This window comes from Andrena cerasifolii, chromosome 13, assembly GCF_050908995.1.
Source record: "Andrena cerasifolii isolate SP2316 chromosome 13, iyAndCera1_principal, whole genome shotgun sequence".
Lineage (NCBI taxonomy): Eukaryota > Metazoa > Arthropoda > Insecta > Hymenoptera > Andrenidae > Andrena > Andrena cerasifolii.
Genome location: NC_135130.1, coordinates 6,512,117 through 6,537,748, shown reverse-complemented (window position 1 = coordinate 6,537,748; position 25,632 = coordinate 6,512,117). Strand labels below are relative to the sequence as shown.

Genomic DNA, 25,632 nt, shown 5'->3' with positions numbered 1-25,632 from the left:
GAAAAACACTCCGAGGGGGTGAAATCAGCCCCCACATTCTCAGCGATTTTTCGTTTTTCGAGTGTAACTTTGTAACGGTGCGAGGTAGAAGAAAACCGTAAATGGACAAAATGTTCAGGGTTTGATGCCGTATAACGCGCTGCAAAAGAAATGTTTGTACGTCCAACGATTTATAAATAAATTACAATTTTCGTTATTTTACATATAATTTCTAACCGTGAGGGTTGGGGACGATCTTTTTCCGTGTAAAAGTTATAATTCGCAATGGTTTACTAAAATGTAAAAGGAAAAAATTTTGGTTCATTTGTTTATTTGTTTACAAAAATTTTCCGCCTCTGTCCATATTACTACCATCTGCCACTTGACAATCGAGGATTTTAATTGATTTATAAATTGTTGGACGTATAAACATTTCTTTTGCAGCGCGTTATACGGCATCAAACCCTGAACATTTTGTCCATTTACGGTTTTCTTCTACCTCGCACCGTTACAAAGTTATACTCGAGAAACGAAAAATCGCTGAAAATTTGGGGGCTGATTTCACCCCCTCGGACTGTTTTTCCGCCGAAAAAAAATCGTTTCTTACAAATCGTATGGAGATTCATTACAATCAGAATTTTCGGGTTCGATATGTTTCCTTGTAAGTAGTTTCAAAATCGACCACGCAGTCGAGGCGCCTTTTTTCACAGCGCATATTACACCCTCATTCTAGGGCAAGCATGCATTAAAAAAACATGAAAAAAATAATTGTATTCTGAAAACACATAAAATAAAAAAGACTTGAATTTAATAAACACATTCTTTTCGCGGCAAAAAAAAATCCAAACAGCTGTACTTCATCAGGGCGTCACAGTGAAAACCCCCCTTAACCTTTAGAGGGCCGGGCTGCCACTATATCGACCACCTAATAATTTTGATACTTTCCCTGCGATTTTGGCGGCATACATGCCTAAATTTTAGATAAATAAAATTTACAATTTCCCTAAAAAAAATCCCAGCCCTCTAAAGGTTAAGGGCTGAACTCACCCCTCCAAACTGAATTTCCACTTAAAAGGAGGACCGCGAGATTCGTTAAAATCAGAATTCTCGGGCTGGTATTGTCCCCCTGTTAGAATAATGTGAGAGACAACTGAAAGAACCGCGCCGAGAGGAATCGCTCCGAAACCTGGCCCCGCCGCCACTGTGTTGGCCCTCGCAGCAGCGAGGTGTCCCGCAAGTAACTGGGCGAAAAAAAAAAAACTCACCAGATTCTCTAGTGGATTCGTTGTTTGTGCCGAAGGACCGACAAGCTATCCGTCGCCGGCGAGAGAACCGAGTCGCACGCGGCAGCTGGCGAAGAGGTCGAAGAAAAGCGGGCAAGAGCCGGCGAGCCGGGCGATGCGACGGTCGTTTGGTTAACGCGCTCCTCCGCCGCCGGTCGCGTTATGCAGCGCCGCTGAGGCAGTGGAAAAAGCTGGAGCGGAGCGTGCCATTGCTGCTGGAAGTGTCGGCCGTCACCATGAAGAATCCGGAGCACGAGAGCGGCTACTTCGAGGACGGCAGCGACTTGGAGACCACCGTCGAGGAAACGATCGTCACCGAGGAGAGGAAGTACGGCTCGGCCTGCTACGGTCTCGCCAAGGCGATACACAGCCTCGACGTCAGGGACTCCAGCGAGCCAGTTCCCGACCACTACGAGGACAGATTCAACAGAGGTACGGACCGCGTTGCTTTCCCCCAAATCCCGGGTGCACGGCACCCTCGATGCTCGTCGCATCACCTTCCCCAAAGGCGCGGCGAAATTTTAAAGTAACTTCATATTCCTCGGACTAACTCCTCCGAAGCTAAATATTTTACTGATAAATATTTGTCCGCGGAATTTCGTTGGGCGCCAATGACCGCCATTCCTCTGCGCGGACGAATGTTGTTTGATAATTCAAAGGACAGTGTTAGAAATTGGTTAATTTTGGCATTGATGACCGAATAATAATTCTTTCACAGATCGATTCTGTACCTTACATGGGACGAAAAATGTACTGGCCATTTTTCCGAGAAGTGAAGGGAAAATTGTGAGAAATGAGGCCAAAGTGGATAATCACTTAAAGAATCGTAAGAAGGATTATTTATAGCAATTATAACGAATTAGTATTCTGTGTAATCATCAAAGTGGTGATTAGTAATGCTTTATTGATATTATAAGCATCGAAAACAAGAAGTTCTTCTAGTAATAGAACGTAAATAACTAAATTTACTGCACATACTTGTAATGGGCTTGTCCCGGAAAATAAATATATTATTATATATTATTATTATTAAATAAGGGTAAGTGATAAATGTTAAACTAACAAGGAGAGTATTTTAGGTGTCCGCCTTCGATCGTTTTGATTTTTGGATATGTTATGGAGGACCGAAAAATAAGAAATACGTGTTTTTTTATTTTCCCCTGTTTTCATATTTGGCGGGTGAAAACTGCGTTGAAAGTTAGGGGTGAAAAATCATTTTTGTGGAATATCTCGAGAACTATTAGAGATAGGGGGATAGTGTCAATGGACGAATTTTGTGTCTTTGAATGCGAAATATGGCTGACCCGCCAGATTTTCAAAAATCCACAAAAATGATTTTTCAACCCTAACTTTCAACACAGTTTTCACCCCCCAAATATGAAAACAGGGGGAAATAAAAAAACACGTGTTTCTTATTTTTCGGTCCTCTATAACATATCCAAAAATCAAAATGATCGGAGGCGGACACCTAAAATACTCCCCTTGTTAGTTTAACACTTATTACTTATCCTTATTTACGTTCTATTACTAGAAGAATTTCTTGTTTTCGATGTTTATAATATCGATAAAGCCTTACTTACCACCACTTTGATGATTACACAGACTACTAATTCGTTACAATTCATATAAATAATCCTTGTTATGATTTTTTAAGTGATTATTCACTTTGGCCTCATTTCTCACAACTTTCCCTTCACCCCTCGGAAAAATGGCCACTACATTTTTCGTCCCTTGGAAGGTACAGAATCGATCTGTGAAAGAATTATTCTTCGGTCGTCGATGCCAAAATTAACCTATTTTTAACATTGTCCTTTAAGTAGCAACTCCAGTCGAATAACACTGCAGCGAAATATTTATTCCTCCGTGGAGCTGTTTTCAGACGTGAGTTCTGCGGGTATTGAATGCTTCATGCGTTTTGTGCCCTGCCGACTTTGCCGGGAGCGGCTCCATTGAGCAGCGTAATTTTGTTGGTACACAGAGGACACGGGGTGCTTTCTGTTTTTGGGTCGTCGGGCAAAAACTGAGCGGAGCTAATTACTCATAAGCCGGCCTGACAAGCACGGTTGGATGCCAACCGTAAACGTTGACGAGCCTCGAGGCTTTGTTGGACGGGTCCGTCGCAAAGGTTACGCGGTGTTTTGGTACCAAACATCGTAGTGTCTTGAGGGGTTGGTGAGTCACCCCGCGGACCCATGTACCGTCACCCTTGGCCCTCCTTTTCAGGTACTAGGAAGTGCATTAGTCACTTCTCTAGCTAGACGTCTAGATGGTCAGAGCTCTGACGTTCCCTCCCCCGAAGCGAGGGTAATTATCGATTAATACGCCGAGGGGTGATTATCTCTTAAATATCAGACAGCACATTTTGATAGAGTCTGAATCCGAACGTCTTCGGCAGTAAAAATGCCACTGAGATTTGACCACGCGCCAAGCACTTCTATTATTGCAGCTGTTCAAAGACAGAGCGTGCACGCGACATACGCTGTCATTGCGCAATGCCAGTTTCAACTGCCATCGTACTTAAGAATTCAGCGTAACAAAGCCCGAGTGCAATTATCATCGGGACGTTGTCTCAGCTGCGATGGGGAAACGTGAACTCCACCCGACCGCCGTTCGTGTTAAGGGGTTACCTACCCTCAGGAGGGGGAAAAAGAACCGAATCTTTGGGAATTTATTTGAGAAAGTACATGCATATTTTTGTGCAATGGCTTTTGTAGTCAGATGAAGGACATTTTAACAGGTTATTGTATTATGTTTTGGTATAAAAATATTTAGTTATTGTAAAATTACAACTGATTTCCCGGGAGCTGTTTTTAGAAACATTTTTTGCGGTGACCAATATTATTCGCGACTGGGTTATCTGAAGTAAAAAAAGGAGGAGGATTTAGTTAGTACAGTGGTTTATCTAGGCTTTAATCGTTCCGTTTTATACAATATTAATCTGGGACAAAATGGCAGATGTTTAATGTGAAATGATCGATTTTTGTTGAAAAAAACACTATTTTTCATGCATAAAATAAAAGCTATGCATTGGAAAAACAAATGCTTCGATTAAAGACTAGATTTGAATGTCTAGAAGAAACGTACAAAGTTTCAGAATGATTGGTGAAGCGGTTTTGGAGAAATCGTGGTCACTGGTCTAAAAACTGCTTTCGGGAAATCAGTTGTAATTTTACGATAACTAAATATTTTTATACCGAAATATAATATAATAACCTGTTAAAGTGTCCCTCGTTTGAATACAGAAAACCATTGCATAAAAATATGCTTGTACTTTCTGAAATAAATTCCCAAAGAATCGATTATTTTACTACGTCCTGAAGGGTGAGTAACCCCTTAAGGGGTTAGGCCACCTTGGCCAGGTCAAGAAATACAGCATCTTATCGATAAAAAATTTTCAATGAAGGTAGAGACATCTTTGAATAATATATACAATTTTTTTCAAATTTCAAAACAATCCAAAAATTTTAAATGCGTTTTTCTCAAGACCACCTTTGCTTAGGTGGTCTAACCCCAAATGATTTTTAATACCACGGGGTTGTATTTCAAGGGCTTTCGCCGAGGATCTGTGTTAGCAGACATTTTCTTTTAGATTTACAAAAACGATGGAGGTACTTCAGGTTTTACAGAGCGCAGCGAAATTCGTAGTAGAAGTGCGCATGGGACGATTCCCCGTTCAAAGTTGAATCGAAAATGTGGAATAGAGTTTTTTCGTAGGAAGCTTCCTTTCCGAGAAATTCGACTTTCAAATCTGTCGGGTGCGCGCGCACCTACAATGGCGCCGCAGGGGTTCTCCGCGCGGCCCGGCGGCGCCGGCGCCCACCAGCTTTCCGAGTTCTATTTCTCGAAAACGGTACCTCCAGCGAAAAAGTTTCGTCCCACAATTCCGACGCATTTTATCGCGTAGAATCATCCGGCGTGCCGTTACGCCGCGAATCGCGCTCCGCGCCACTTTTATTCGCGCTAATCCCGCAGTTCACTCCGCGGCACACGGAAGCTTTTAAATCATTTTCTACCTCGCTCGAACGGGGACTTATTTCGCTGCCCGATCCCCCCTAATTGCGTTGTAAACAGAAGAGTGGTGCCGCGGAGCGACGCGACTCGGGCGTGTAGTAGTCCGTCCCGGGATCGTCGATCGCTCGCGCAAGAAATCCGAGGACTCGCAGCTTACCGCATTGTGCGGTTTTTCTGGCGATGTTTTTTTTTTCCTCCTCCTGGTCGCCGTTTGTACGCTTGCACACGTTGGACATCGATCCCCCGGGCAACGTGTGTACGCCTCGCGCACGTACTTTCTCATCCGCATTCTTCTCCGAACGGTTGATCCCGGAGAAAGAAGCGAGAGAAGCGGTGCATATAATTGGGTCCAGTTTCCAGGGCCAGTTGTGTCGCTGCATCTGGTGTCCGAAGGACGTATGCAGCGGCGCGCAACGGAAAAGAAACCCGAGCCGCGGATAATACAACTGTTACGGGCCCAGGGACCCGTTATTGAACGGCCCAAAACCAGTCCCCTCTCATTGTGCCCGATTTTCCTTGCAGCAGGCAGAAGGATGGTCGCGAATCTCGAGTCGGATACTCCGTTCGCGATTGCCCTTCAGATTCTAGGGGGTTCCTGCAGGTTGGGGCCAGGGGCGAGGGTGATAGAACTATTGCGCGTTGCTGAGAAGATGAGTAGCGGGACTGTGTGATCCGATTCGTCGATGTTATCGCGTCGGGAAATAACGGACAATACTGATAAAGTAAAGTATAAAGTAAAGTATAGAGTAAAGTATAGAGTAAAGTATAGAGTAAAGTATAGAGTAAAGTATAGAGTAAAGTATAGAGTAAAGTATAGAGTAAAGTATAGAGTAAAGTATAGAGTAAAGTATAGAGTAAAGTATAGAGTAAAGTATAGAGTAAAGTACAGAGTAAAGTATAGAGTAAAGTATAGAGTAAAGTATAGAGTATAGAGTCTAGTATAGAGTATAGTATATAGTCTGGAGTATAGTATAGAGTATAGTATAGACTATAGTATAGACTATAGTATAGACTATAGTATAGACTATAGTATAGAGTATAGTATAGACTATAGTATAGAGTATAGTATAGACTATAGTATAGAGTATAGTATAGAGTATAGTATAGAGTATAGTATGAAGTAAAGTTAAATTAAAATAAAGTAAAGTAAAGTAAAGTAAAGTAAAATAAAGTAAAATAAAAAATACTATGAAGATAGACAGAAGAATCTTTTCGCTTGCCATCTTCTCAACAACGCACAGTACTTCGTCCCTCCAAGCTCCCAAGTCCCAAAAAGTGTAATGTGATTCACGACGAAATTAACGCAATGTTGATTCTTTGCTAAAAAATGGGTCGAAAACGTAAAATACAATATTCCTTTTCAATCACACTCTATTTAGAAGAAACCAACGTCCGAACATCGCGTAGGCCCGCGCGCCCCTTCGATTTCAAACTAGATCCCCTCGAATTCGTCACCTACGCAAGAAAAATTCATTGTATCTCATTCTAATTTCGTACCGAATCCCGTTCGATCCCCAGTTCCCTCATCGAACCGAGCCGCCTTCCGAAATAGGAGATCGAACGTGGAAACCTCCCGATACATTTTCGATCCGCGGCGACCGAGTCTACGGTGCCGAATAGCTCGGGGCTTCGTTCCGGCAAACGTTGCCTGGAGGACCGTAATAAAATAGATATTTCCGCGGCAGGGTAATACTGTTGCTCGACAATGCTGTTTGCGGTGGATGTGCATGGGGGGGCCTCTCTGTAACGTATAATGTATCGAACGGTCGCCTCCGATAACCGGGAAAAGATGAAATACCGATCGGTCGTTCGAATCTGTCGCCGCACCGCTGTTGCGCCGCTCGTTTTCTCTCTCCCTCTCTCTCCTGCTTCCCTTTTTTCCTCTCCTTCCTCTCCTCTTGTCGCGTCCCGATGCAACGAGAGACACGGTGCACCTGTTAGACACGTAATACGCTCGCACATTATGTCATACCTGACGCGGGCTATCTCCCGGCTGCGATTATGCCTCCCATATTGCCTTGTTTGTTGGACGTGCATGAAGAACACCGTCGAACGTGCCCGGTTGTGTAATATTATACAACGAAAGCTTTTCCCGTCTCGGGAACGACAGTCTGAACGCAGCCCGGTTTTCGGTTTCGCGCCGGGAAGAGTTCGGGAGCGCCGGATCGTCCGATATTCGGATGCTCGTTTTTCGGACGGGGGTATTCGAGGCGAGGCGCGAAGGTTCAGAGTTCAGGCACCGGAGTTCGGGAATGCGGGAGCGACAGTACGAGTTCGGTATGGGCGGTCGAATTGTGGCAGCTCGGCTCGCATTTACGAATGCGTAGTTCGACGAGCTCCGAGTGAATTTTTTTTTTTATATTAATTTTCAAATACTGCCAGGGTGGTTGGGTATTAGAGGAATCCTCGTAGCGTTACAATCGTCCACCATGAAGCCAGTTGGAAGTTCGTTCGAAGCCTAGAAATATTGTAGACCAGTGGCTATTAGTTCGCAGTACACGTGGAATGCAGTTTATTTGGATTCGAACGACGCGATTGCCACTCATGGGGAGGAATTTTAATGCGGCTCACCTTGCTATACAGCGATTTAATTAAACCCTCGCCCTCCTGCATCGGGAATTGAGAAATGGGCCTGAGAAGTCGACGGGAGCGCGTGCTTCTGCTTAGTATTTATTTTATATCGCGGAACCCCGACTGTTCTTCGACGAAACTAACAAGGGAAGATCCCCCACCGGGAAATTCAAAAAGTTATGAGTAATTATTGTTTCTGCTGCCCAAATTCAATCTAACGGGGTGAAATTGACCTTTGAAAATCCAGTTATTTTCCGATTTTTTGTTACAACTCGCGAACTGTACTTACCAAATGATAGTCCTAATTGAAAGAAGCGACTTTTGTCTGAAGACTTTCTTTCTATCTCTTACAGTTCGCGAGTTATAACATAAGATTGGGAAATAACCGAATTTTCAGGGCTGAATTTCACCCCCTTAAAGTGAATTTTGACAGCAAAGGAAATGACGCAATATATATTACATACCTATATATAATCGGTGATTATGAAAATGGTGTAAATAAAAAAAAATTGAGATTCCTCTTATTTCATGTTATATTGATTTATATTTCAATATCATGAAAGAATTCTTGCACAATAGCCGTCTAGTTATCAATAACACGATAGTGCCATTTTCATAATGAGCCGCAACAATTTCACGTTCATTTCGATGGCGGTGTAAGTAATTTGTTCCCTGTAAGTAATTTGTGAGAATGGAAAAAATTAGATACTTTTGAATTATGTTTGGACCTTAGATGTGAGCCAAGAAAAAAAGGAACTGCGAAATAAAGAATACGTGACCAAAAATGGTAAAGTTGTAAAGTAGTTGACAATAGAAGTTGCTTTTGTTCGAAAGAATGTTTGAATTTATTAAGATTATATTATGAAGATCGAAAAACTACGTTCGAGCACTGTCGAAATTTGAGAGACATTCAAAGGTTTAAAAAACACATGCTAGTCATAAAATTCTACAACTTTAATATATAAAGCACAAAGCTTCTCTATGTTGTGTGTTTGTCACCTAAAAACTTTCGAACAATAAACTCTGATGAATATGATCATTTTAAAAAAAAAACCTAAAATTTGTTTTTATATATATATATATAAAATCAGAATTTAAATTTCGGGCGAAGCCGAGTAGTAAGGCTAGTGATAGATAAGTGTCACATTAGAAGAGCATATATAGTGCGAAGCATTTGCTTCAATAATGTAAAAATATGTTTCACTACGTCCAAACGTAACAGTCTAAAAATATCTCGAAGCAAAAAATACACCACTTTCATAATCACCGGCACATATATCCCCAAAGTTTCATAACTTCTCAAATTTGCCGGCTCGTAGATACTCTTGCAGAGACTGCGTCCCGATCGACTCCTCCGTATCCAGCCTAGAACAATACATACAATAAAATTCTTTACCTCAAACGTTCTTACGTAATCTCTCTTTTCTGCGCAAGCGAATCTGCATGAACGTTCACTTGGCTGGCGGGGAGTCGCGGGGCGATTACTGCAGAATGTTTACTCCGTTCGTTTCGTCGCAGCGAACGGAATCGGAGTGAGGAGCCTCCCTCAGACTACGCTCGATTTATTTCGCGTTTAGCTGAAACTATAAACCGGTCTGTCGTTAGCTCTGATTCTTACTTCCTCGGAGTTCGATTCAGTTTAGGGACCGGAACGGTTTCAGGCACGCTGGGAGAACCGCGCAAAGGTTAGGTACGATCACGTTCCCCCAACGTGCGTCCACACGTTTCAGAAACGTTTGCATATCTGCTGGATGTCCATTGAATACCGTGGACGGTGTGTTGATATTGATTTGTTGCGAATTTATATTTAGCCTCTCCGCGCGAACTTACCTTGGGACGAGTTATTTATCCTTCGACGTTTTCCTGTTGGGAGGCTTCTCTACTACATTTCGAAAAAGCTGCTCCTCCGTCGCCGTAACAGTGAGTTCATTGACGGGGGATATAAACTCACAATTCGCAACAACATTGACGGCGACCTCTGCGGCACGCGGGGGTCACCGATGCCCTGCTCTGGAATCTTTTTTTCCAGTGGATTCGAGCAGAGCAATCTTTTAATTGCTCCGCTCCGGCGTCAAAATAGTTGCCCCGGCTTCGAGTTAATTGAATCAGTAAGCTAATTAAGAATATTAAATAAATAGGTAATAAAATAAATGCAAACTTTACATAAAATTGAAAATATAAATCTTCAAATGAGTAACTTTCAATTAACAAAATTACAGTAAATATTATTAGAAATAGTCTTACTTCATAAGATACAGACTGTGCAATAGACCGAATTGCTCGCAAAACGTTTGCGCGTGGCAACGCCGGCGGTCAATTTCGCAGTTTTTAGACAATACGTTTGCCTTTTACGACCTCTGTTTTTGTTTACTCGGTTCTTCTACGCGCGTTGGCAAGCATTTATCTATCTTCTGGACAGAGATGTCGTTGCGTGTTCTATTCCCTAATGACGAAAGTGGGGGCCATTTTGGACAGTGGTTTTCTCCGCATGGTGGGCGATTAAGTTCAGCGTACGTTCTTTGTGGCAATCGTTGTCTGCCATTGTACTTGGGCGCTCGGTCATGAAGGACTTCAAGTCGCCGCCGGGGTTTCGTCACCGGATTTAGACTGTTCCCATCCCGGATTAATTAAGCAAGGTAACAGTTGCGTACGCGCGGCGGACCTTTGGCCACGCACGTGTGGAGGTACACGTGCACGATTTACCTGGCGACGAGGCGAGGAGAGGAATGCGTGTAGCGTAAGGCAGTACCGTATCAAATAACGGTTGTGCCTTGGCGAACCGACCGCGCGGTATGCCCATTTTCACTGTTTCCACGCGACTGGTCGAAATTCATAGCGCCTTGGCGTCGGCGTGTTCTCGCGCCGAGGCACTTTCTTCCTTTACACGATCCTGGCGGGCATTCGTTGTTGATTTTTTTTTGCTGCAAAGCATCGAAAGTTTGACGAACGACAAATGGCACCTTTTGTGTCAAAATCGTAGAACTTTTCATAGAAATAAGATAAAGGGGTGATTTTTTTCGAGGTTAAAGCTGAGATGTAGAATAAGGGAAAAATATTGAGAAAACAGGTTCAACCCTTCGTTGACGCACCTCTTTTTTCGATCAAGTTTGACATACCTGGGTGGCTCACACCCAGAGCAATATTTGAACGACTGCCATTCTCATCTAAAGAATCCAATCGTTATGAAAGAAATCATGGGCCAATTTTAAGGTCCCTAGAATGTATTCCAATATTTTTTTTACTGAAATTTTACCACTGTTTTTGTAAAACAATTCTGAGATTACCATATGTCGAGAAGAAACGAAGATAATCTTCAAAAAATTGTAACTTTTGCGAATTTCAATATTAGAAGCTAAAAATCTACAGAGTTGTTGTTCAGATTTAATATTTAAAAAAAAATAGTTTGTAAGTCGTTTAGTTTGTACATAGAAGGTACAGAGCTTCAAAATCAGCTTTTGGGTGGCACACCCAGAGTGTCAAGGAAGGGTTAACCTCAAAAATCTACATCAAAGTTGACATTTTAAGAAAATTGCAGTTTTTCCGTTATAATTTGCGATTGAAGTACTTCCTTGACTTGTTATACACCATTTCCTGTAGGTTTTGTCGCGCCGAATTCAAATCTGGCGGTAATATTCGAAGCGCGCCATCTTTGAGAATAAACCATATGCGCCACCTGGGTGGGCTGATTGGTACTAAGGTTTCGCGATTCACATGCATGCTTAATGTATGTTTTCCTACACGCGTCTGGACGCATCCTCAAGAACTTCAAAGTCGATTTTCTCGAAAACGAAGCGCGATATCAAAAAATGTTACTGTTTCTTTTCGACTTATAACAAGTAAATAAGTCGAGAAAAAGGAATAAAATTTTTTGATATTGCTGTTCATTTTCGAGAAAATTGACTTTGAATCACGACGTTGCGTCCAGTCGCGTAAAGGAAAGCTTACCTTTACTTACTCCATTAATTGCTAGCAGGAACATTAATCAGAGCGAAGTTAACCTTATGCGACTAAATGGTAAAAAAAGTTTCTACATTACCGCCACTTCCACCGGTTTCTTCCGTTCTCTGTGGCCGGTATTCATAGTCGCTACTTATTCTTAAGCAAATGCTTACGCATTCGGCATCCTTCACTAGCTACTAGCTTAGCAGAGGATGCCGTATGCTTAAGGATTTCCTTAAGAATAAGCAGCGACTACGAATGCCGGCCTATCAAACCGTTCTGCACCAATCCACGAACTATATAACCAATGACCCCATCCAGGTGGCGAGTGTGGTGTATTCTCAAAGATGGCGCGCTTCGAATCGTCACAGAAATTTCACGCCCGCACCGTATCCACTGTATAAATACAGACTCGTGCCATTTTTTCTGATGCATAATTCACGCACCGTTATTTCTTGGAACGCTGAGGGTGTTAAGGGAGCACTCTTGCAACCTGGTGCACCACCATGCAATTTTCTATCGACCGAGGGTGCAACCGCGCGGTGGCTAATTAGGGGGTCGAGTCTCCGCGCGAGTTAGGTGCTTTCGATTTCGACATTGCTTGCCTCGTGTTTATCGCGGAGGAGCTCGGGCCACGTCCTCGGTGGAATTAATCGGTACGCATATTTTTCTCCCGGGGACGTTGCGGAGCTTGACGATATGAATGACGTAGATCGCAGACGTTGCGGTGCGTCATTCGGGCACCGAGACCAGCGGGACCGATGCACAGAATGCGGAAAATGCAGCGAGCTTGCTTAACGTTTCATAAAATTGTAGAGAAATCGTGACCTATTCGTGCTCGGGCGTCATACCGTTAGACACTGTTTATGATCAGCGCCAGTGATTCCATTGATTCCACAATTATGGTAATGAACTTCTCGAACGTCGAGGCTCCTGTGCCGTGGAATTTCTCAACCGGAGTGAGCCGTTTTAATGCTGGATCCCCTGGCTGGGGAGACTTTTTAATTTCGGACGCTTAGACCACCCCGCAGGTTTATTATTCTTTTATAAAAAAAAAATGGCCCCACCTTTGCTGATCGAAAGTGGATGTAGAATGCTGGATATGTGCGGCCATTTGCTGGCACGTGTCACTTGCCAGTTAAACTCGATCGTGGCAACTAATAATAACGGGCTAGTTCTTTTCCGCTCCAGGAGCACATGTATCTTCGTGCCACGAGCCGCTCCGCCGGCGAGTTTCGCTTCTGTCGAAAAGCTACGGCCCGGTGTCGTAATTCTTTATCAGGCTGCCTGTTTTGTTTGCGCATCCACGTGCACTGGGTTGAGCCGCGTGCCGTCACGATAGAATATCGATTGCACGAAAACAAGCGCGTTTGCAGGCTAATTAATTGTAGCTTGCAAATATTTCCGCTTATCTCCTCGCTGCTATCGAGACTTCCTGTAAAGTCCAGCACCGAGTCACTCGTCGCTTACGGAGAATTTCGACTTTCCTTTCTTTCGTTATGGCCAAGCCATTGCCACGAACCACCCTGTTGGGTCGCCGGCGACCCATGCGTCACTTGACATCCGAAATCGAATTTCACGTTGCGTAACGTCGTTAGTCCTTGGGAATTCCATGGGTCGCCGGTGACCCACGCCGCTAACTGTTTCGGATAATAGACTCCTCCACTCCCTTCTCGAGGCGCAAGAGGTGAGCGTAATGTCGTGTGATATTAAGTGCACGTGTAGTCCTGGCTTTCGTCGAGCGAAAGAAAGTAGTCGGTCCCGTTACGAAATAGCGAGTGAATGTCGGCTATCTGGGTCAGACAAAAGCGGAACTTCCGCGACCACTCGAGGAGGGCCGTCGAACCGTTTAACCCGAGGCTGCGGTTCAATTTTTTTTACGCGCGACGAATTCCGTCGGACGTTCGGCGACGCAACCCCTCGAGGAGATTGCTTACTACCTCGCCGCGAACGTACGGTCGAAGGTGATTAACGTGGCGATTACCGCGAACCGAATCAAGCGCTTCAATGGGAAGCGGACCTTTCGCGACGATGGGCGCTCAGAAAAGTGGGCGCTCAGAAAAATGGGCGCTCAGAGATGTGGGGGCTCCGAAATATGGGTTCTCAGAGAAGTGGACGCTCAGAAAAATGAGCGCTCAGAGCGTAGGCGCTCAGAGATGTGGGGGCTCCAAAAAATGGGCGTTCAAGGAAATGGGCGCTCAAAGAAGTGGACGCTCAGAGAAGTGGACGCTTAGAAAAATGGGCGCTCAGAGAAGTGGACGCTCAGAGAAGTGGACGCTTAGAAAAATGGGCGCTCAGAGAAGTGGACGCTTAGAAAAATGGGCTCTCAAGGAAGTGAGCGCTCAGAAATGTGGAGGCTCCGAAAAATGGGCGCTCAAAGAAGTGGACGCTCAGAAAAATGGGCGCTCAGAAAAGGGGAAGGTCAGAAACATGGGCGTTTAGGAACATGAGCGCTCAGAAATACAGGCGTTCAGAGATATGAGTGCTCAGAGCATAGGCGCTCAAAGAAGTGGGCGCTCAGAGAACTGAACGCTTAGAAATATGAGTCCTCAGAGAAGTGGGCGCTTAGAAACATGGGTGCTCAAAGACATGAGCGCTCAGAGCGTAGGCGCTCAAAGATGTGGAGGCTCAAAGAAGTGGGCGCTCAGAAACATGAGCGCTCAGAGAACTGGACGCTTAGAAATATGAGTGCTCAGAGAAGTGGGCGCTTAGAAACATGGGTGCTCAAAGACATGAGCGCTCAGAGCATAGGCGCTCAAAGATGTGGGGTCTCAGAGCAGGAGCGCTCCGAGAAGTAGACGCTCAGAAACATGGGCGCTTAGAAACATGAACGCTCAGAGAAGTGGGCGCTTAGGAACATGAGCGCTCAGAGCATAGGCGCTCAAAGATTTGGGAGCTCAGAGTAGGGGCGCTCCAAGAAGTGGGCGCTCAGAAACATGATCGCTCAGAAAACTGGGCGCTTAGAAACATGAGTGCTCAGAGAAGTGGGCGCTTAGAAACACGGGTGCTCAAAGATATGAGCGTCGAACAACCAAAAAGTAATAGAACAGAAAAATTATCTGCTATTTCTACCGAAGTTCCCCACAAACCTGCAAAATTTAAAAATAATCGGAATTTTCGGGTTACCGAACTTTCTTTGTGAGAAAACTTGAAGAATGTGGAGAAGAATAATGGCGCAGCCGGCACTTTTAAAAAAAGCAGGGTAACAAAGAACGAATTTCCACAGGAATGGAATTATAACAGTAGACACATTCACAGAAGAAGGACGCAGTAAATTTCACGGTAAAACCGCATTCATTTTTCGAACATAAGATCCGTTCCGAGGATACCTTTGAACGGAGCACAACTGTTATCCACATTAGACGTGATTACCTGGAATATTTTCAGGTTTCTTCTAAATAAGTTTACTTACGACCTCTAAAAGATAAGCCGCTTAATCCCCCAGCGGCGATGAGACGTTCCTCATAAATCCGCGTGCCGCGTGGAAACGATTTCCTCGCCCCTCTATATTTAGCCGGGGTCGATTTAAATTTCAGAGTATCGTTTCACAATTTGCGGAATTTGTCGCTGCCCTCGGGGCGGGGGGGAGGCGTCGACTGATCGCGGCTGCTAACTTCTAAATCGAGATGTTTACTCGCGTGAAGTAGTTGGCTCGGGTCTCGTGAATCGCCGCGAATTAACATACCCGCGCGCCGGGGCGAAGTGCAAAGTGCAGTGTTTTCGCTCTTCGCAGCGAAGCGCAGTCTCGCCGCCTTTTTTCTCGCTCGCTCGTGCAAAAGCAGAGGTGCAGCCACGGGGCGGGGAAGAATAACTTTTCGCGCGCGGCCGTGGATTCTCTGCCGGGGCCAGGAGCTCGAGCCTGAAAGGATCTGTCGGGACAAAGGTTGGAGCACGCGTCGCGCGCAAAGGGGTGGGGGCGCGCGGGGGCTTTCGCGGAAGTAAAAGGTGAATCGCCGGAGCCGCGGGAGGGTGTAGTTTTCGCGCGCCAACGGGTATTTCGCGTTCTATCCGGCAACTTTCAGCCTCGCGCGCACGTGGGGCTGGTAATCCAATCCAACGGCCAGCGACGTAACGCTAAACAGCCCGCGGCCAGCATCGGGGAGTAAAATCTTCCCCGACACGTTCGTCCCGTTCAGCGTTATGGAGTTACATAAATAGGTTCGTTTAGCCGCGGCGAGAGTGAATAAGATTAGGATTTCTTTTTCAGGAGTTATATAAAAAAATATATAACAAAACACACGAGGCCCGTAAAGCGTGCGACAAAATTTATTTGTGATAATTTTTGTACTAAATTATTCATGATCTTTGGGGATCTGCGGACCACTGCTGAAAAAATGGTCAATATTTCCTAACATCGATGGATCTGAAATATTGAATTATATTCTTGTGAAATATTGTTGCCATTGTTGCCAAGTTTTTAATTTAAAAAAAATTAATTTGCGGCACTTTAAAGTCAAACGAATTATTCTCATGCGAAATTTTGCCCTTTGCATAAAAATTAATTGAACAAAGTATTAAGAAATGGCCCGTCAGCCCATAATGGCAATGTAATGTTGCAAGAATATCTGTGTTTAAAGGTGATATCATGATGACTAGTTTTAACCGACTTCAAAAAGAAGGCAGCTAGAGGTTCGACCCGTATGTATTTTTTTTGTTTGTTCCCGCATAACTCCTCAGCATATGGACCGATTTTGATGATCTTTTTTTTTATTCGAAAGAGGGCGATGCCCCGGTGGTTCCACCCTACACCAATATTGGCCCGATATTTTGCAAGTACTGGTTAATTCAAACTTCGCCTCGTTACATAATTTGTATTTCACATATTCTCACATTTTAGAGTGTTTCCGCGCGTTGAGTGGTAGACGCCTTATACCGAATTTGAGACAGCCTTCCCTAGTAGCACAAAATATTGGTTAAATATATTTTCCAAATATTATACAAATATTTTTTTGGCCACACTTTTTAATATGACAAAAATGTTGATTACAAATATTATATACACATACTGAAAATGTGAAATAAATGTTTTGGAAATATGAACTAAATATTCGTGGAATATAAAAGAAATATTCAGAAAGTATAAAGCAAATATTCTGGAAATGTGGAAATAATATTCAGAGTTCCGATATAAATATTCAGGAAATGTAAAATATATATTTAAAAAATGTGAAGTAAATATTCAGAAAATGTGAAATACATATTCATGAAATATTAAATTAATATTTAAAAAATGTAAAGTAAATGTTTACTTTATATTTGAAAAAATATACTTTTTTTTATAATTTTGTTTCCACCATTAAATAAATATTTACTTTACATTTGAAATATATGTATTTTTCATAATATAAAATAATATTAAATACATATTTTATTTATATTTGGACAAAAATATTGTTTTCTAATATAAAATGAATATTTCCAGTATATTTGGAAAAAAATATTTCCTTCTTAATCTAGAATAAATATTCTATGTATAATTAAATATTAGAAAGCTATTGAAGCTCTTTTTAATATTGGATGTATGTGTATTCAATATTTTGCGCTACTAGGGTTGTTTTCACTTTTTCAAGTCGCTTATTTTTAGAATCTTCCGTTTCTACCAATCGGTTTTTTTTAAAGCAGCTCTTTGCATAGGTCTACCCATATTTTGTTACACAAACGTAGTTATATAACTTAAATAACTAAAAAAAAAATTAAAAACCTAACCGATCTCAAAAAGACAAAACTACTCTAAAAAATAAAAAATAATATTCTCCCTTATTCGGCGCCAGATCTACACAGTGCAAATGATGAGGCGCCGACATAAAAACATCGAGAGTAGTATATTAAATAAACGAAAAAATTATTTATCATTTCTTCGAAGTCGGTTTCAATTATTTCTTCTGCGGCGATCAAAAGAACCCCAAAAATCATAAATAATTTATCACTAAAGTTATTATAAACAATTTCTTTCTTACACTTCACGAACTAATCAATCACGTGTATTAAGTACCTATTTCGTTTTATTTATTTATTTTTAATACCGCTAAAAAAAATTCTCTAAAATCGTTAATTTTCGACGCGGCCAGGCGTATGTTACCCCCTAATTCGATCCAGGAGCCGCGAGCAGCGTAGCGATGATAAGGGTGAGGCGCGGAGTGGTATCGGGCGATGCAGCAGCCCCGAGGAAGATTAGGTGGCCGGCCATGTTTGGCCATCCTGAAACTTAAATTACACCGTGTCGCCGGGCACTGTTTAAATAAAACTGTCGTGGGCTGTGCACACCGCGCCGCGTCTGTGCCGATAAATAAGCGCACCGTGATCGGGCAGTGGCGTAACAACGGGTTGCTTAATACATTTTCAATGTCGGAGCCGTCTTCTATCGATCTCTTGCCTGACACGTGTAACAGGCTCGATAACCAGGGGCGTCGAATTTCTGCCCGCGTCTGCTCCCTTGAATATTCATCGTCATCTGTCCCCGGGCGAATCAATTGCTCCGTAGCTCTTTGCCCTTCCACGCTCCGGCTGTTCGCGGGCAGCTAACAATAAGGCCGTTCCGCGTATTATCGTTAGACGGCGGAAAAGTGTGCCACGCGTACGGTTCTTCCTCGTCAACCGAGGCCCAGCGCGCTTCCTTCCCCGTTCCCTTTCCGCCCTCGTTCCCTGAAGACTTTAGACCAGCAGCTGGCCCCCTTGAAACAGCACGCGGAAAGGGAAGAGAGCGCGCCACTGTTCGCCAAATTTTCTCCAATTTCCACCCCAAAAATTAATTAGAAATTAGGTCATCGATGCTAAAACACAGTGGTTTTAAATCTTTTCGGATTTAACTTTCAAGCGGTAACATTTCAGCCCTGCTCCCTTATGCATTCCAGGGTACAATTTGAAAGATAATTTCTGTGGCAATAAAGTTTTATTAGTTAAGCTAAACTAAGAATATTCGCGGGTCTGGAAAGCAGCGAATAATGTGCGGACGGTTTTTCTTAAATAAGAGCTGCGAATGAGTTGGCGTCACGTGACGTGGGACCAAACGGTCCTCACGGCATTCCGTCACCGATCATAGACCGGTGCAGGCTCTATTTTTTGATTGACGGAGTTGAGAAAATTCCCGGCCTCGAAGTCGTGGGGTCGCTTTTATTTTCACTTGGATTTAGAAAATTTATAAGGGCAAGTATTTACGTCGTTGGATTCTACAGCCCTTATGCTACAGTTAAACGCTCTGCCCAGCTGTTTACATACCTATCGCTGAAGTGTAAATATTAAGTGTTTAATCAATCACCTCGTGTGGGGTAAAATGGAACACATATGGGGGATAGTGTTAATTTATACCGTTTTTGCAGTTTTATATTTATATTTGGGTATCTTCAATAATTGCCACGTTACCTTATAATATTTTTGTTGAATGTTATCTATAATACCTACTTATTTATAGTTTTCTACATAAATTAATACTTCTTAAAGCACACAAATAAAAATGTTGTACTTTTGCACCGCTGTAAGTGGGTGTTCCGTTTTAGCCCACCACTTAAGGGAGGCGAATATTTCAGTGCCTCTGAAAAATCTTATTTTCCTCCGTTGACAAATATTTCTCTAAACAAAGTCTTTGATTTCCTTATAGTGTATAGTTTAGTTAAGGGGGATTCTCGTCTGACAGTCCCAAAAGTAACTGATATTTAAGAATTTTTTTTGAAAAAACTGTTGCTCATATTGGGTTAAACTCTTTTGGGATGTAAGGAGGCATCTTTAAACTTGCAGAAAATATTTTTGTATATTTCGCGTTTCTTATTATTTATAATTATTGTCGAATCTGGTCCACCTCTTCGACGATGTAACTTCTGTTGGTAGCACCTATCACAGTCATGTGCTTGCAAGAACAAGAGACGTTTCTTAAAGTTAGATAGCTTACGCTGGGATTGGTCCACTTTAAGTAAAAAGAATGGAAAACTGAAAGAGTTATGGCGTTTGAAAGAAAAAGTAAGTTCTTTTCCTTAGACAAATTTCTCATGTTATTCTTTATATCGACGAAAAAAGTATTATAAATAAAAACTGAAACTAAATTTTTAGCTCCAGGCCCAGCGTAAATTATTTAACTTTAAGAAAATTTTCTTCATTTTGCAGTCACGTGACTGTGATAGGTGCTACACCTGACGCCAACATCGTCGAAGAGATTCCACAATAATTAATAAATAATAAGAAGGATCGACGTAAAAAAAATATTTTCAGCAAGTTTAAAGATCCCTCCTTACATCCCAATAGAGTTTAATGCAATATTAACAGTAGTTTCTTCGAAAAAAATTCATAAATTTCGGGGTCTGTTACACGTGAAAATCCCCCTTTAAGACCCTTAGACCCAAGCTTTTTTGAGTCGCGACCCCCTTTAAAATATTCAAATAACCTGCGCCCCCATATAAATGAAGATAAATTTAATAAGGTCCAAAAAAGACACATTAAAAATAGATACTTCAGCTTATAATTATAACTAAATAATATTTAACAAAAAAAACTGTTGCGACCCCTCAGAAAACACTTCGCGACCCAGCGGTGTGGAACCACTACCCCTAGTGAAATCCCATATCTTTTTTCCTTCGCATCTCCTTAGGGGGCCGTCCTTAAATTACGTAAGGCTAATTTTAACGATTTCTTACCCCCAGAATAAAAATTCCTAAGATTTGATATTGCAACCTCCTTACATACTATTTATTACACTTAATTTTTCCAGTGGTTAAAATTCTTTTAAAACTTTATATAATTCATTTAACTCAGTTTCGGGAAATTTAAACTAAAACCACTGTTCCGGAGCATTAATAACAGAATTTGTATTTATTAAAAATAGGTTAAAAAATATTACGGTAAGACGCTCCTCTCTTGTAAAAAAAACGTAAAAAATTCGCAACCCCCTCCCCAAAAAAACCTTACGTAAACCCATTATCACGCTCCAAAGTTAGGCGTTCCGTTTTGAGCCCACTCCACCGTACCCCTACCTAAAAATTATTCCGCCACGCGAGTGTGTCACTCTTATATACCCCGTGATCTTTTATTCCGCGCGAGTGGAATCCAGCGTCGCAAAATGCCAGGCGTCCGCTTTAGGCTTTAATTAAGTCAAGTATTTAGATTCGCCGCTTTATAAGTGTGCCCACGCGGAGAAGACGCCTGGCGGAGCCGTGTAGAAAGCAGTTTTCTCCGCGGACAAATGTGGAGAGTCGCCCAGGCAACGGAACACGGAGCAGCTGATCAGTGGCGCGGTACCGTCAAGATCGGCGGGATCTGCGCGGCACGTCCGACGGGAACCGTGAATAATGCGGGGGCAGACGGGCAACTGGGTCGCAAGACATTCGAATCGGGGAGCGCGGCGTGTAATCTAGACGGCGGAGAGGTGCGCGCCCGCGCGCCGCTGATACCCGAGTCCGCTCGTGGTCGCTTTTACTACCTTGACATGGATTCTCGGCTGGCAGTCAGGGACGGGGACGACGGCAGAAGGACCCCCGGCGTGTTAAAAGCGCGCGGGGACCGTTTCACCGCCGCGGCGAAAATTCCACCGGCTCCCCTAGTCTCGAAAGGGAAGCTGTGCCTCGAGGCGCCACCGGGCTCGAGATGCATCCAAGATCGCAGACCCAACGCTGTGAATTTTGAAAAAAAAAAAAAAAAATTGTGGAATTAATTGTTTATGTTGTGTTATGTTTTTGTTATCTATTATTATCTCATCTTAATTTATCTTTGTTATTTTATTTTATATTATATTATTTTATATTATATTATTTAATATTATTTTATATTATATTATTTAATATTATATTATTTTATATTATATTATTTTATATTATATTATTTTATATTATATTATTTAATATTATATTATTTTATATTATATTATTTTATATTATTTTATGTTATTATTTTATATATTTTTTTTTTATTTCTTTCTCTTATTTTTATTTTTATCTTTCTATGTAGTAATGGTAATAATTTTGTGTCTCTGTGCACTAAAGGGTTTCCCGTTAATAATTTTAATAATAATAATAATTGGAGAATTCTCGAAGGCTGAATTTTGATTTTTCTAGAAACCTTGCAAATGCAAATTACGCGGCGGTTTCGTGAGTTAAGTGCGACGAATAATCGACTGATCGAGGACACGAGGCAGCTCTGCATATCATAAATAGCCGGGACACGAGGCTGTTTTGCGAGTTGTTAGGGTGAGAATGATGTTTCAGCGTGGAAATTACGCTGTTTATCTCGCGAATTCGTGTCACCTCGTCGCTGTGAGTCGCGCATGGAAGAATTCTTTTTTTATCGATTTTGCGGTATAAATTGCGCCTCGTTAATTCAAATGCCATTATATTCTAAAGCCGTGGTTTACGCGGAGACGTGCGATTTCTATTTAGAGCTGTCTTTCTTCAGTTTCACCGGGGCTCCTCTGCTCTCTTCTCGCCTCGCGGATACATTCCCAGCCATTTCCGCGCGCAAGCTTTCCCGCAGATTTAATCCTGACCGAGCGCTAATTAAACGGCAGCAGCAACGCCGACGATTCTTCCAGAGGGAGCTTCGCAACACCGTCCGTTCCCGAAATGGTCGAACTGGAGATCCTCACGGCCAGTGGACGGAGCCGTTAAGTCGTCCAATCTGCTGACGGTTTGCTCTAGCAATTTTTGTCGCGGTCGACCACTGCGATCGCATCGAGGCGAGCCAGCAGCAACCGGGCGCTAACTATCTCGCAAGTATAGTACGCGCCGTGCCCGTGTCTTTTCGCGCGTATTCTTGACGCGTCGGGCCCTAATCAGGCCCACCGGGCCGAGCAAACGCGCGATAGATCACGAGCCGGCGGGACCCAGGAGCCGCGGAGTAAATCATTCCATCGAGTGTCACTTTCCAACGAGCGGGACGCGAGAAGAAGTTACGTGAAACGCGGACAGAGGAGCGCGAAAAGTGAAAGCAACGGTGACGCGCGTTTCTCGCAAAATAATCAGGATCCGACGTTAACTCGAGCCGAGAAGCTAACCCAGACGTTAACCCGAGCCCCGAAGCTAACCCAGACCTAACCCAGACGTTAACTCGAGCCTCGAAGCTCCGCGGTGGCGGGAAAATAAGGCCCATCCAAGCAGAAACGGCCCAGCGACGCGGGCGCCACCTGGGAGCGCCGACCACCGCTTTTGCGACGGCCTGTACGGTTGCAGTCAGCAAGGGGTTCCGCGCGACGCGGGCCAGCCTTTGCCGAGGTTGCGCTCCCGTTGGTCCCTCCGCCGCGCGGTTTAAACGCACAGCTGCGCCGAGCGGCCCCGCGTTTATGCGTGCACGCGCACCTGCTGGTATTAGCCGCAGGTGCGATCTACCCTTCGCGGCCGGTACCTCGGGTGACCAGCATTCCGGGCGGCGTCTCGTGGTCCTGCCACACCGGGAGACGAGCCACAGATCTTTCTAGCATAGCAGATACAGCGGCGGACGAAAGAAAGTTTACGACTTTTAAAATCGCATAAGTTTTTTAGAATGGGCCCTAACGACGTGAGATTTTTTTTGTTGAGAAGCAACAAGGGAACACCGCGAACCCGGACTCACCGATTGCAACGCAACTTTGTTGGTTTTTAGAGTGATTCGAAACAAGAACAATGGTGTCTTTCAGTTGGGCCCTATCGCGCTTTAAGGGGGTGAAAACTAACCTCAAAGTCAAATTGGCACTTCCACTTTTTCGCGTGTAACTCTTAAAGTACAACAGACAGAAGAAAATGTTTCAAACAAAAGTTTAATGGCGCAATAAGCGCTACAAACTTCCGTTAACGAAATTTTGAAAAGAGTTTTTTTCGTCAGTTATATATTTTTTTTTAACTCTTTTCAAAATTTTGTTAATGGAAGTTTGTAGCGCTTATTGCGCCACTAAACTTTTGTTTGAAACATTTTCTTCTGTCTGTTGTACTTTGAGAGTTATACGCGAAAAAGTGGAAGTGCCAATTTGACTTTGAGGTTAGTTTTCATTCCTTTAAAGGCCGATAGGGCCCAAATGAAAGACACCGTTGTTCTTGTTTTGAATCACTCTAAAAACCCACAAAGTTGCGTTGCAATCGGTTCCCTTGTAAGTAACGTGTTTCGTCGTTTGAAACAAAAATGCAATTGGTCGGAATAGCAAACAAAAAATAGTAAATGTCAGTTTTTAAACTTAAAAAAAAAAGTTTAAGAATCGACGTTTACTATTTTTTTTTTAAATTAATATTCCAGCTCTAACTAAGCAATTCCCCTTCAAATTTTGAAAAGGAGGAATGTTATAACAGCAAAAAATAATCAAATTACCACCCGAACAGAATATTCAACTGTAAAAATTATAGGCAAGTAAAACATTAATATTAAAATTAAATTTATTGTTCTAACAAAAAAATATTGAAAAATCAAATCCTTCGAGTAAAACCCAGATGAAAAAGGAACCCCACATGAACAAAATAAAGAAAGTTGTGTGCTCCTCGGTATACCGGTTAAAAACAGGAAATGTCACTCTGCGTGAACAAAATACGGAGTGGCCGCACTCTTTCCCTGAGCATAAGCTTCTGTCGCCAAGGTAAAACAAGAAATTATTTCAGAAGGAAATTAAATTCATTGAACCTTGTTTCTTGACTAATGAACCGAAGTGTTAAATCTCAATTTTCTCTGTTTCCCCTTCGAATATGCATATGCTTAAAAATTTTCTATTAAATTTTTACAATCAGCAAATTCGTTACATTAATTTACACTATTTTTAAAAAGATCGTATATGCCTTGGGCAATTATGTTTCAACTAGCAAAACAGCCTAAGAGATATTAAGGACTCCAAGACCCCTTTTCACCCTCTTAGGAACGGAATTTCCAAAAATCCTTCCTCAGTGGTTGCCTACGTCATAAAAACAAAGTACCTTCCAAATTTGACGTTCCTGGATTAAACGGTTTGAGCTGGGCGTTGATGAATCAGGACTTCTTCTTTTACGTGTATAGATTATTTTTCCTCTTTCTCGCTTTTTTATATGTTTTCTATTGTAAAGTCTACTGTGCAATACAGAATTATTATTATTATTTATTAATGCATACGTAATCATATATTCGGCAAAAAATGGCGTCGAGCAGTATAGTAGAAGCTGCGAGTAGTCCCAAAATTTACAGCTTCGAGGTTTCGAAACAAGAGGTTCCAGATTTTTTCTAGACTTCTTGTTCCAAAACCTTTGGGACTCTCGCAGCTTTCACGAACTCGCTGTATCCCTTGCAGGTACTTACCTACTGTACTTAGCAGGGTTATAGTGGCAGTAAAAGCTGCGAGAGTCCCAAAGTTTACAGCTCTGAGGTTTCAGAGGAGGCCTGGGACAAAAAATGCCGAACCCCTTGTTCCAAAGCCTCAGAGCTGTAAACTTTCGGACGCTATGGCAACTGTACCTATTACTGCGGGCGTACCCTTTTCCCCGTTAAGATTAAAATACGTAAAAGCACATATTTTGTGCCCCGTAAATATCTACAATTCAAGAAGAATGCATTCTACTTCAAGAAACATTTCCCAATAATTCTCGTATTTTTATAATCTCAGGATTTAAAACAAAAAACGATCTTTACAAAATGTACAAAACAGACCATTTCTCTTCTGTCTAAAGCTATTTAAATGATTCTACATTCATCATATTGCTTCAGACTGAACAGGGAAAAGCTCTTTCATTATTCAAATACCCTCTTCATTGCAGTAAAAATATAAAAACAGACTTCTCTTGCTTCCCCAATAAAAACATTGAGCCCCCAGCATTGCACACATTTAAACGGCGGAGGAGCCTACTACCGCAGCACAAAAATTTCCAAACATAGTTAAAAGTATGATTAAGATTTCAGAAAAAATGTTGAATATTATGCTTGCTTTAATCGCCCAAAAAAAATTCTGGAAAAT

General features: G+C 42.6%; 1 protein-coding gene across 5 annotated transcripts in view; it reads left to right on the top strand.

Moving 5' to 3' along the window:
- Window positions 1-25,632, top strand: part of LOC143375917 (ribosomal protein S6 kinase alpha-5) — a 47,116-nt gene that overhangs the window by 6,338 nt on the left and 15,146 nt on the right. For 4 of the 5 annotated variants that reach the window (XR_013087000.1, XR_013087001.1, XM_076825559.1 and 1 more), the window contains exon 2: window positions 1,280-1,694. The exons of the other annotated variant lie outside the window; for it this stretch is intronic. Coding sequence is in view for 2 of the 4 variants with exons in the window: in XM_076825559.1 (XP_076681674.1) it covers window positions 1,499-1,694 (196 nt within the window). In the remaining 2 variants the exon portion in view is untranslated. The remainder of the gene's footprint in view (window positions 1-1,279; window positions 1,695-25,632) is intronic. 5 annotated transcript variants of the gene reach the window in all.